The 12,751-nt window shown below is 47.8% G+C and overlaps 1 protein-coding gene and 2 long non-coding RNA genes across 7 annotated transcripts in view; all 3 read left to right on the top strand.

Annotated features, from left to right (window-relative positions):
• FAM193A (family with sequence similarity 193 member A) overlaps positions 1 to 10,200 on the top strand; it is a 164,698-nt gene extending 154,498 nt beyond the window's left edge. For all 5 annotated transcript variants that reach the window (XM_032593022.1, XM_030314349.1, XM_030314350.1 and 2 more), the window contains one exon: positions 9,433 to 10,200. In XM_032593022.1, coding sequence (XP_032448913.1) covers positions 9,433 to 9,526 — 94 coding nt within the window. In that variant the 3' untranslated portion in view covers positions 9,527 to 10,200. The remainder of the gene's footprint in view (positions 1 to 9,432) is intronic.
• LOC115512878 lies at positions 7 to 5,496 on the top strand. The gene is made up of 2 exons (XR_003968529.1): positions 7 to 1,000; positions 5,204 to 5,496. It is a non-coding gene; the product is annotated as an uncharacterized LOC115512878 (long non-coding RNA).
• A 281-nt stretch (positions 10,201 to 10,481) lies between the features above and the next one.
• LOC116738034 lies at positions 10,482 to 12,525 on the top strand. Its single transcript, XR_004343566.1, has 2 exons — positions 10,482 to 10,736; positions 10,856 to 12,525. It is a non-coding gene; the product is annotated as an uncharacterized LOC116738034 (long non-coding RNA).
• The last annotated feature ends 226 nt before the right edge of the window (positions 12,526 to 12,751 follow it).

Genomic DNA, 12,751 nt, shown 5'->3' with positions numbered 1-12,751 from the left:
GTAAGTGTGGGGGCTTGTGTCTGAAGTAACGTGGGCTCACGGCTGCCACACACGACCCTCCCGTGGCGTTGCCACTTGTGTGGGGCACAAGTTCTGTCATCTGGCCAAGGAGCCTGGCTCCTCAGTAGCATTGCAGCCCTGTGACAGCCTGCCACGCGTGTCCCTCCCTAGCCCCAGCGCACACACTGGCCTCCTCACTCCCGCTTGCACCCAGGCGCTTCTCCCCTCCCTTCTGTGTGAAGACTGGTTTAGGACAGTGCTTCTCGACGTGCTCCGGACCAGCTGCACCAGTGGGGCACACAGGCCTCTCCCCACACCTGCAGGGTCAGGCGCTGGGGAGGGACCTGACGTCTGTATGATCACAAGCATCCCTGGTGACCCTCATGTGTGCTGACACTGAAACATTCTGTATGGCATGCTTTTAAGGAGAAAAGTAACATTTTAGATATTTTCTGTTTTCCTGACGAGCATCAGACTTTATTAGTACTGTGTTCGATAGTATTTTATCTTCTTTGTGAATTTTGGCAAGCAAATTTTATTTTAAAGCTCCTTGTTCCTTCTTTGTTAGTACTTTAACTTCTTTGTTTCAGGTAACCACACACACACACACGCACACACACACACACACACACACACACACACACAAGGAGCAGTGTGTTTGCTCTGAATTCTAATTGTTCAGGATAGGATAGGACAGAAAAGAAGTCTAAATATTTCTGGGAATTATATTTATTATGTAATTTATGTATGTGTGTGTATGTATCTCAGCAGACGGAATAAAGCATCTGCTCAAGTTGGACATGTGTTCATTACAAAAACTCTTAAGTAGGACTACACAGGCACATCCTTAACATAATAAAAGGTATCCATAAAGTACAACAAATGCCATACTGACAGTGAAACATTAAAAACTGCCCCTTGAGATTAAAAAAGAAAAAAGAAGAGAAGGATGCCCATCATCACAACTTCTGTTTGCGAAGACGTAAGAAGAAAAAAAAGGGTAAGAATCAGAAGGAAGAAATGGGATTGTCATTCTCAAGTGGTACAGATGTGTTTGTACAAAGTCCAGAATGACCTATAGGTAAATCACTTGCATTAGTAAGAGAGTTTGCCCTGAAGCTAAATTCTGGGGAGCAAGGGATGGAATAGGGACTTTTCTTGGATAAAAGCAGAACTTTGGAGGGAAATTTTCCCAAGGTAGGTCTGTAGGCCTCATATATTTTTGAAATCATGCATGTGCTTATAAACAGAGATTATCAAACACCCAAGACCTGGGGAAAACAAACCTCTAGAAATGAAAAATATAATTATTAAAATCAAGATCTTAATAGATACACGATAAACAGCTTAGACACTTCTGAAGAGGGAATTCGTGAATTTGAAGAAATATCTCAGACATACCCCCCGAATGCACCACAATTCAAGGAAAATAGAAAATATAAAAGAGGTTAAGAGACATGGAGGAGAGAGACGGAGTCTAACATATACATTTAACTGGACCCCCCCCCCCTTTGGAGAAGATGGGGACTATAGAAAAGCAGTATGTAAAGAGAAATGGTGCCTGGGGACTCTGAAGAGCTAACGAGAAATCCAAATCTACAAATTCAACAGTACAACATATACCATTAGGATAAACAAATAAAAATGCATTCCTCAACATAGCAAATGTAAAACCCAAAGACCACGGAGTGATATTTTCAGTGCTGGGAGAAAATTGTCAGTCTATAACTATGTTTCCCACAAACCTAGTCTTTAACATAAAAGAAAAACTACAGGAACTTGCTACAAAAACATCTGTATAAAAAAAACATCTGGGGCGCCTGGTTGGCTCAGTCGGTTGAGCGTCCGGCTTCGGCTCAGGTCATGATCTCACAATTTCTGGATTCGAGCCCTGCGTCGAGCTCTGTGCTGACAGCTCGGAGCCTGGAGCCTGCAGCCTGCTTCAAATTCTGTTCCTCCCTCTCTCTCTGCTCCTCCCCCGCTCATGCTGTCTCTCTCTCTCTCTCTCTCTCTCCTTCAAAAATAAATAAAAACATTAAAAAAAAAAATCTAAGATTACACTTCAAGAAAAAAGATTGATCTTAGAAAGTCTGATTTGCAGAAAGGAGAGAGAAACAGCCTGATAAATGTCAGTAAATAAAATGCTTTCTTTGTAACAAGATAGTACTAATAGCCAGTTGACATTATGTCTGAAAGAACCACCGTATTGAACAGTAGCTTGTGAGTTTGTGTAAAGTAGAGCTGAGTATCCTCAGGTTCTTTTATCATTCAGGTATTTAGCAGTTAAGTATTTCAGGTTTTTTTTTAATGTTTATTTACTTGTGAGAGAGAGACAGAGTGTGAGTGGGGGAGGGGCAGAGAGAGAGGGAGACACAGAATCCGAAGCAGGCTCCAGGCTCTGAGCTGTCGGCACAGAACCCAAGGCGGGGCTCGAACTCAGGAACCGTGAGATCGTGACCTGAGCCAAAGTCGGACGCTTACCAACTGAGCCCCCAGGTGCCCCAACAGCTAAGGATTTAATATTGAGACTCTGAGGTGAAGGTGATACAGTTTCACAAGCAGTCCTTAAAAGAATAGAAATAGGCTGTATAAATTGCTAATCTATAGAAGGAAAAAAAAAAATCAAAACTCAGAAAAAACAAATGTAAAGAAGGTACAGTAAACAAATTTTAAAAACACGAGAGACACAAGTTCAGTTTTACCAGCAACCATTATAGATAAAAAGTTTGTCAGATTGTGTTAATAATTTTAAATACACATATACATACTTACACACATGCACGCACACACACATACACGTACCATTTACGAGAACATACTGAACATACCTAAAACGATGAATAGAAAGGTGGAAATAAAGAGGGAAAAGGAAGCTACTGTATAGTTATGTTATTTATTTGCTTATTTTATTTTTAAGTTTAATGTTTATTCAGTTTCGAGAGACAGCAAGCAGGGGTTGGGCAGAGAGAGAGAGGGAGACACAGAATCTAAAGCAGGTTCCAGGCTCTGAGCTGTCAGGACAGGGCCCGACGTGGGGCTCAAACCCACGAGCTATGAGATCATGACCTGAGCTGAAGTCAGACGCCTAACTGACTGAGCCACCCAGGCGCCCCTGTATAGTTATGTTATTATCAGACAGAATGTTTTTTTTAAAAAAATTTTTTTTTTTTCAACGTTTATTTATTTATTTGGGACAGAGAGAGACAGAGCATGAACGGGGGAGGGGCAGAGAGAGAGGGAGACACAGAATCGGAAACAGGCTCCAGGCTCCGAGCTGTCAGCCCAGACCCGATGCGGGGTGCGAACCCATGAACTGCGAGATCATGACACAAGGCGAAGTTGGACACTTAACTGACTGAGCCACCCAGGCACCCCTCTCCATTCTTTTTTTTTTTTTTTTTTTTTAACGTTTATTTATTTTTGGGACAGAGAGAGACAGAGCATGAACGGGGGAGGGGCAGAGAGAGAGGGAGACACAGAATCGGAAACAGGCTCCGGGCTCCGAGCCGTCAGCCCGGAGCCCGACGCGGGGCTCGAACTCCCGGACCGCGAGATCGTGACCTGGCTGAAGTCGGACGCTTAACCGACTGCGCCACCCAGGCGCCCCCAGACAGAATGTTTTAATATAAGGGACAGATGAAGGTTGCTATACAGTAATAAAAGGTTCAGTGTGTGAGGAAGACATAGAAATTTTAAACTAAGTACTTAATGAAATAGCTTCGAAACACAAAAAGGAAAATTGTTTTGGGCTGCACGGAGAACCAAATCCACTCTTCTTGTAGGACATCTCAGACTCTTTCTCTGTGTGGCTTGAGCAGTGCAAGCACCCACAGGGATGTGGGGGATCAGCAGAGCTTGGCCAGCAAGCTGAGTCTAAAGAGCACAGATGGAACTGTGTCCAGGAACCGGGGTCTGTGTTCTTACGCACACAGGGAACGTCCACAGAAGCAGAACACTTGCGGGGCCATGGAAAGCAGGGCTCAGAGGTTTCAGAGAATGAATATGCATAATCTGTGTTCTCTGCCCGTAACATGTTTAAGTAGGAAATGTGCAACAAGTAAAATTTTAAGTCCCTTAGTATTTGGAAATCTGAAAGTATATACATGTAAATAACTCATGGGTTAATAAATAAGAAACCACAGTAAGACATTTTAAATACACGGAGCTAAAAGATGGGGAAAACGCATATGAAAACCTGAAGGATGTGGAAAAAGTTTGCTCTTTCAGTGAAGCCTTGAATGCTGCCAAGTGAGTTTTTAAAACTGAAAATAATGACTTGGGATTTCATTTGAGAAATTAGGGAAAGAACAACCAAATCCAAAGAAAGTAAAAGGAGATAATACATAAAAGAAAAATAACGAAATAAAAAGCAAATACAGAGAAGATCAACAAAGCCAAAATTTGACTCTACAGATATTAACTACATAAATAAACCTTTGAGAGACTGGTCAGGAAAAATCGGAAAAACAAAAAAAGACACAAAAGAATATAGTAATTAGATGGAAAGGAACCAGGATGTCAGTGATTATCAAAGTTGGACCATGGCTGTGTCCATTTCACTGCATTCGATTTTGTGTGGGTCTAAATCTTACATAATAAAGAGGGTTTTTTTAATTTCATGAACATGTAAATGGAAAGGATGGCATAATTAATAACTACAGGTGCTGCAGTAATTAAGATACAAGAGGACACTGGGAACAACTGCATGATTAATTTTAAAATTTAGGTATGAAATCAACCCAATAAATAGCTTGAATGATCCAGTAACCATCAAAGAAATCAAAGCAGTTGTAAGTCTTCCCAGTGAGAAAACTATATTCTGACGGTTTTGCAGAGAATTCTCCCAAAACCTCAAACAGATTATCCAAGCTTATACTGATTCTACCAGAGAATGGAAACAACACAGGACTCCCCACCTCATTTTATGAGAGAAGGAAGAATTTTATACCAAAATCTGCTAAAAAGCAATACAGAAAACATGAAAAATTACAGATCTCTTTCAGTCATGAATATTAGATGTAAAATCATCAAGAAAAAGTTCACATCAAGAAAAAGTTCAAATCCAACAGTATTTTAGGAAGCAATATACGACCAAACAGATGTACCCCAGGGATGAATTCAAGGAGTATTTAATATTAGGAAATCCACAAATGCGATTTGCTAAACTGATACATTAACGAAGAACCATATGATCATTCCATAGGTTCAGAAAAAAACACTTGATAAAATCTTAGCACTCTGTTAAAGAGAAGAAGAAGAAGAAGAGGAGGAGGAGGAGGAGGAGGAGGAGGAGGAGGAAGAAGAAGAAGAAGAAAAATGGTAAACTAGCAATAGAAGGAAATATCCTTAACCTGAAAAGATTTACCAAAAGAAGAGAGAGAAAAGAAATTCACATGGAACGTTTTCTGAAATGGGAAACATGGAAGCGCGTGCAACACAGAGGTGCTCTGTTTCCACTTCTGTTCAACCTTAAATTATAATTCCTAGACAGCAGAATAAGAGAAGAAAAGAAATTAAACGCTTAAGGAGTGGAAAGGAGGAAATAAAATTCCATTTTACGGATGCTCTAAGGGTCTACAAAGGGGATTACAGAAGAATTTAGTAAGGATCAGTGTACAGAAGTTACATTTCTCTACAGCATCCATAATTTGAAGATGTAATTTAAATAAAGACAGCATCTATAATAGCACCAGAATCTGTGCAATGTCCATGAATAAACCTAACAAAAGTTGCACAGGACTTATGCATAGAAGACTTTGAAACGTGACTGAAGAACACTGAAGACCCAGATCCTATATTCATTGACAGGAAAAGTCAGTATCATAAAGCTGTCGTGTTTCCCAAAATTTATCTGTAGATTTTAAAACCAAGAAGAATTTTACAAAATTTAGCGTTTTTAAAACACGTTAGGATGGATATATCGTGCTTGCAGTCACACAACGAAATGCTATACAGCAGCAAAAAGGAGTGAACTAGAGCAGTCTGCAACATGGATCTTACAAACTGAATAGTCAACAAAAGGCAGAACACGAGAATGTATATAATACCCTGTTTGTATAAAGTTCAATTTAGACACAACTGAAGTACATCTTTTTTAATATACCCACCAATCAGTCCAGCAGCTCCACTCCTGGCTGTCTGCCCAAGAGAAACAAGAGTGTATCCACACAAAGACCTACACATGAATGTTTCTAGAAGTTTTATTTGTAATAGCCAGAAACGGGGGACAACCCAGATGTCCACAGCAGATGAACAGATAAACCATGCTCTGTCCATCTGGTGGACGCCACTCAGCAATGAGAAGCAACCTCCTGATGAAACACCGTAGATGGATCTGAGAAGCAGTGTACTTGGACTAAGGAGCGCATCCCGTGAAGTTCCATCCACATGAGATTCCAGAAAATAAGGTTCATCTGTAGTGACAGACAACAGATCGCCGTTTGCCTAGGGCCAGGGAGCCAAGGAGATGACAGACAACAAAGGGACACAGGAAAATTGGGGATTTCCTGGAGATGTTCTGTCTGAATTGAGGGGAGAGTATATTGTTCGGGAATACCACACATAGATGTTAAGACTATAAAGAAAAGCAAGGAAATTATTGACAAAAAGCCAGAATAGTGATTACTTGGAGCAGGGCGGGGCCCAGCTGTGGCTGAAGCAGGTGCTGGGTGGGGTTGCCTGGGTACTGGCAGCGTCCCAGGGCTTGATTCTCGTGATCCACAGTGTTTGCCTTATAATTTTTCTTTATAGTGCACGTCTGTTTCATTTATTCTTCCTTATGTGTATTACATTTATAAGAAACAAAAACAAAACAAAACAAAAAAACCTTATAAAGGATTGATAATGATGCTCATTTTCTTGCCCATTTTAAAGACTTAGAAAGTCATGATTATTAAAACATCATGATATTCGTGTAGAATATTGTGGAGCCCAGAAATAGGCTATACAAACACAGAGCTTTGGTTTATAACAAATGAAGGTGTGTTCATAAATGGGGCTGTGACATTTAAATTTGAATACTTAGCTCACACCATACTCAAAGGTCAGCTTTAGATGAGTTGAGATTCTAAATGTCAAAAGTAATAAGCCTTTTAATTGGGAATATAGGTGAATATATTTTTGACCTCAGAGTAGGGAAAGATTTCTTAGAAACAACAACCATAGGGGCGCCTGGGTGGCACTCAGTCAGTTGAGTGTCCGACTTCGGCTCAGGTCATGGTCTCTCGGTCTGTGAGTTCGAGCCCCGCGTCGGGCTCTGTGCTGACAACTTGGAGCCTGGAGCCTGGAGCCTGCTTCAGATTCTGTGTCTCCCTCTCTCTCTGCCCCGTCCCTGCTCATGCTCTGTCTCTGTCTCTCAAAAATAAATGCCAAAAAAAAAAAAAAAAAAAAAAAAAAAAAATCTCAAAAAAAAAAAAAAAAGAACCATAAAAGATTGATAAATTAACAACATTAAAATCAACAGTTTTTTTTAAGAAAGTGAAGAAATAGTATTTGTAGCACATCACAAAGGATTAGTATCAAAATATAAAAAAGAAACATTATAAAACAGAAAAAGACAAACCTGTTGACAAATGGGCAAACAAAATGATCGGCGGTACAGAAAAGTGACCAGTAAACCGGCGAGGTCTTTAGCCTGAGCGGGAGCTGGGCACAGAGGAGCAGCGGCTCTGCCCACCGCTTCCGGGAGTGCAGAGGGGCTCCAGCAACTGTGGGAAAGGGTTTGGCGGAATCGGGTAGAGTGGAAGTGGTACGTTTCACGGAGCCCCACTGCCTGCCCCACATGGGTGCGCATGTGCTCAGCCCAGGCCGAACCACGTGAGCACGGCGTCCACTTGTCTGTTCCCCGTGGTCTGCTCTTACGGCCTTGAAAATAACAAAGTGTGGCTTCGTGGAGGAATTGCACAACATAATGTTGAAAGAAAGCAGTAAGAAAAAAATAATAGTATGGTTCTGTTTCTGGAAGTCCATGAATCAGCACACGAAATACTGCTGAGGAACCATAAGACCTGGGGCTGATTATCACCTGTGGCAGGGCTGCCTCCTGGGAGAGGATAGCAAGGTGCTGTCGGGTTGGTGGTGTTGGGCTTCTCCCCCTGGGTTGGGGGTGTGGTCACCCAGGCTTTCGTGTCATGGTTACCTGTGCACACGTGTTCTGTACGTGTGACACAGTCCACTGCTGACAGCACGGAGGCCCGATGGGGAGGTGGTATCAGAGCATAAGGTGCAGGGGAGCCGGGTGTGGGGAGAGGGCTCGGCAGAGCCAGGGGACTCTGGGCCTGGGGGCCCCAAGGAGCAGCTTGGGCTGTGTGTCCTGTGCCCTGAGAGCCCGTCAGAGGCCTTGCTTCCGTTGGGTTGGAGCTCTTTGTGGAGTGGCTTGCAGCGGGGCCGTGCGTGACCCTTGTAAGCGTCCAAGTCACTGCTCTTGGAGACGTATGGGGCACACATGTGCCAGGGGGAGCCGCTGGGAGCGGCTGCAGGAGAAGGGAGATAGTAGAAGCAGAAGGGAGAGCTTCCGGAAGGTGCAGAAGGTAACATTGCTGGTCTCGGGGTTTGACCAGCTTGGCCGGGGAAAGAGAAGTGAGGTTCAGGGCGGGGTGGGGGGGGGGGTACGACCCTTCTACCTGGACACAGGCTGCCGGGCGAGCTGCACAAGAAATTGAGGTTGGTCGGTTTAACCACTGTGTAAACCAACACACTTCCACTTCCAGTGGTGAGACAGCAGTAACCATTTTCAGGCTTAATTCAAATTTCTGCTACCCAAATGAGAGCTGGAAAGGTGAAAACTTCAGAAATTATGCCAAGTAAAGGCTTTTGAAAGAAATTGTTCTTCGTTTAATACAGAATCGGCCACTGTCGCCTGGGAAGCAGGTGGCAAAGTGTGGTCTTTTCCAAGCCCTGTTTGGCATGCAGCGTGTGACCCAGAGCTGGAGCCCGGGGCCGGAGGCTGGCGCCTGAGGCCGCAGGTGCTCCTCTGCGCCCGCTGCGGCCCTGAGTGCTGGGTGGGCAGCGCAGGCAGCAGCGGGGCCGAGTCTGGCCATGAAAAGTCCCATTCCTCCCACGTCGCGCTTCCCCGTGTGTTCGTGGATAAGTGAGGACGGCGGGGGGGGGGGGGGGATCTCTGTGACTTAACAGGTGACAGAGGCAGGGTGGTGGCCGTTGGCAGAGCCACCTTCACTGACTCAGGCTCATCAGAAACTTTCCTTGGGCAGCAGCTTCCCTGGGGGACAAGTTGGAGAAGAAGGACACGGGAAACCGGAGGACACTGAGGGCGCTGGCCAGTGTCCTGAAGTGGGGGACTCCCTCCTGAGGGCCCTTCCCTACTCTGACCCCTCTCCCCACACTCCCCCTCTCCGGAGGACACTGGGCTTTGCCAACCACAGCGAGGACGTGGGCCGTTTCCTTCCGTGACCGTTTGGCTCTTTGTCTCCACAGATTCTGTTTGGATTCGGCTAGACAGACCCGACAAAGACTGTCCATCAACTGGTCCAATTTTAGCTTGAAAAAGGCCACTTTTGCCGCCCACTGAGTGAGGACCGCCTGGAGAGGGACGCGCAGGAGGTGGGCCAGGCCTCGGAGCTGCTGTGCTTGCCCAGGGCTGTGCCGGGTGGGCCACCGCACCCGAGACCACCCCCAGACCGAGAACTCGCTGCTCGGCCCGCGTTGGTAGCTCGTGTGCGTGTAGTCTGTGAGCGAGGCTTCGACCACAGCGCTGTGCTGTCGGATTGGAACAGTGGCTCCCGCCAGTTTCCCACCACGCGGCCTCAGAGCCTGGGCCGTGGCCAGAGACGCGTTCCGTCATCCACGTGGCTCGTTGCCTCTGCATCTCGCCCTGTCCTGTCATCTGTCCCCGCCGGGGCACTGCCGTCACTCAGCTCTCGTGTGCCCTGCGTCCCACCCGAGGCGGGCTGGGCGGGCAGGCGCTCTTCCGTTCTCCTCCACAATCTACTGTTTAAGAGTGTACACGTTGCGCTGTTTGTGTCTGATCCCCCTGACTTGTAGCCAGCTTGTGTAAGATCCCTTGCAGAATGAGAAAGTTCAAAAACAAAACCCCACCCAGTACTCACACCATCAAGTCTGTTAGAGAGTGTACGACTGTATTAACACGGAGGCCTGCCTGGCTACTTTTTTAACATATTGTTAAGTAATATTAAAATCATGTCTTTCTTTTTGAAAGATGGAATACATTAGTACAGCAGAAGACCCCGTCTGGTTGCTTTCTGCTGGGGCCCATAGGGCGGCGGGGGCGGGGGCAGGGTGTGGGGCAAGCGGGTGGACCTCCCCACCCCCCGTCCTCCCTGCAGTGGTGTATCTGGGCCCTTCCGTGTGCCCAGGACAGAGCCCAGCCGGATGACTCTGAGGGTCTGGTGTGAGAGCAGTGGGGGCACCAAGAAGCAGCCGTGGGGTGCAGGCTGAAGAGGGGACACCGCATTCTAGTCTGCGGGGCAGGGGAGGCACAGCAAGGTGGGGGGGGGGGGACCGGTGGGCTGGGACTGCACACGGCCTAATGGGCACGTGCCCATCCAGCCTTCAGGGAGTAAACTGAAAAGTCACAAGCGTTAAATTGGGTATACATAAGGAACAACATGAGCAGGATTTCGGATGAAAAGGGGAATTCTGCCTTGGTTCCTTTCTCCTGAGATCTCTCCAGGCAGTTTGTGGGAGTCTCCGGTGGAGCCGCCATCCTGTTCCCACCCACTTCCCGGAGCACCCCGGAGCCCCACTGCTCCCCACTCTTGGTAAACCTGCGTGTGTGGCCCGTCCCTGAATGAAGGGGGAGCAATGAGGGCCCCATTTCTGTGTGGAGAGGGGGAGGGGGAGGCAGCCTCTGGAGATACTCTGACGGCTCCATCCACAGGACTTCTGGACGGACGGCCTGCAGGTGGGACAGAGCAGAGGCCAAGAGGGACTCCTGAGGCTCTGCTCTGAGCCCTGGGCGGGACGGGGTCAAGTCTGGGGTGCTCATCAGGAGCCCAGGTGAGATGTCTGGCGCTGGGGATCGCTGCTCGTGGGCAGAAGGCCCCCCAGGAACAAGTGTGGACAGGTCGGGCGGGGGGCTGTCCGCAGATCCAGTATCACAGGTGGCAGGAGCATGGCACGGCAGGGCTGCTGTGGCCGAGGTGAGGTCCAAGAGCTGGCCCTGGGCTCCCACCACAACCCCGTGGGAGCTGGTTTGCGGGAAAACAGGGTGGGAAGAGCAGGTCCTGGGACTAGGAGACGGGGTGGCAGCAAGACGAGCAGGGGGACAAAAAGCTGGCTGGCTTGTTGTGCTTTTGTTTTTCTAGGTGGGAGGAAGGACAGCGTATCCCTGCTCCTGGGATGACCCAGCAGATCGAGGAGCAGGCTGGGTGGTGACCACAGGAGCCATGCCCTCAAAAGGCCCTGATGTGCCTCCAGGACTCCCAGGCCCAGGCCTCGTCCCTTCCCGGTGAGCGTGAGGGTAGCCGGGCTGGCTGGGCAAATGCTGGGGAGGGTCCCGGGGAGCCTGCAAACCTGGACCCTGCCATCTGGGGAACCTGCCCGCCCAGGCCCACCCCTGAGACCCTGCCCGTGCCCCACCCCATCCTTCTCATGAGTTGGAAGCAGTCCCACCTGTGGGCCGCAGCTTTCATCTGTCCTGGGGGCCACAGTGGCCGAAGGGTCCTACCTGTGACGTGAGCAGGGCCTTGTCGGGGCCAGGAGTGGTGAGGGGGACCCCTGGGCACCCCGACACAGTGTCCACACACACCCATGTCTCCACCTAAGTTGGCCCCACCTGCCCCCCTGCCACACCCCTGCCCCCCTCACACACGGGCCAGCCGCCTAGGCCTTATTCCGGCCTTTCTGCTTGAAATCGGGAGAATGCCCTTCCCACGTTCCACACAAGGCCCAACCCTTTCGCTCCTTTGGGTCTTTCCCTGAGTGGGGGTTGGGGGTGGGGGCTGTCTCTTTACCATTCCCAGTTCTCCGGAACAGAACACTGAGGATGGATTTCGGGCCTGGGAGGCCCAGGACAGTCCAGGGGTAGGAAAAGGTGGAGGGTCGAGGCTGGCAGGGCTTCCTTAGTTCAGCCCCTCCCACACAGGTGGAGGCAGGCCCAGGCCAAGACACTGGATACTGTGCCCCCCAGTGCAAGGCTGCGTCGTCCTGCCCAGGCATTGCATTTACTGGTGGGGAAACCAAGGCCCAAGGTGTGCCTGCGAGACATCTGGCCCCAGCGCTACTGTCTTCACAGGGGCCTCGGCCCGAGGGTCGGATCGCGTTGGAGTGTCCCCTCCTTTACACAATAAGTGATCACGAGATGAAATAAAATAACAGTAGCTAGAAAAGAAACAGTGAAAATGCCCTTTTGTTGAACTTTGTCTACATAGTCAGGCCATTAAAAAAAATATTATCAAAATGAGCATTATGGTACCAAAAAGGATTAACATTTCTTCATTTCATTAATATGTTTTTTTAAAGAAGAAAAAACTTACCTCACAGGTCACACTGTGTCGCGGTTTTAAACACAAATAAAACCTCTCGGTCACGCACGCAATGACAATTGAAGTAACTCGAGTCCTGGTTCTTTGTCTTCACAATGACAGCCAATCACTGTCTGTCTTGGATCCACTACTAAACCGGAAGAGTAACTGGTACGGGGCGGGGTGGGGAGTGGGGGGAGGAATGGGAACGAACTGCACAGAGAAAATTCAAGCGGTTCTGGACTGTTAAGAACTTACTCCTGAAACTGTGTGTCCCTGGGAGCCCTCCAGATCGTCTGCCACAGAGAAGA

Source organism: Lynx canadensis, chromosome B1 (assembly GCF_007474595.2).
Source record: "Lynx canadensis isolate LIC74 chromosome B1, mLynCan4.pri.v2, whole genome shotgun sequence".
Classification (NCBI taxonomy): Eukaryota; Metazoa; Chordata; class Mammalia; order Carnivora; family Felidae; genus Lynx; species Lynx canadensis.
Note: the sequence above shows the minus strand (reverse complement) of the source record. Positions and strands in the feature narration are given on the sequence as shown.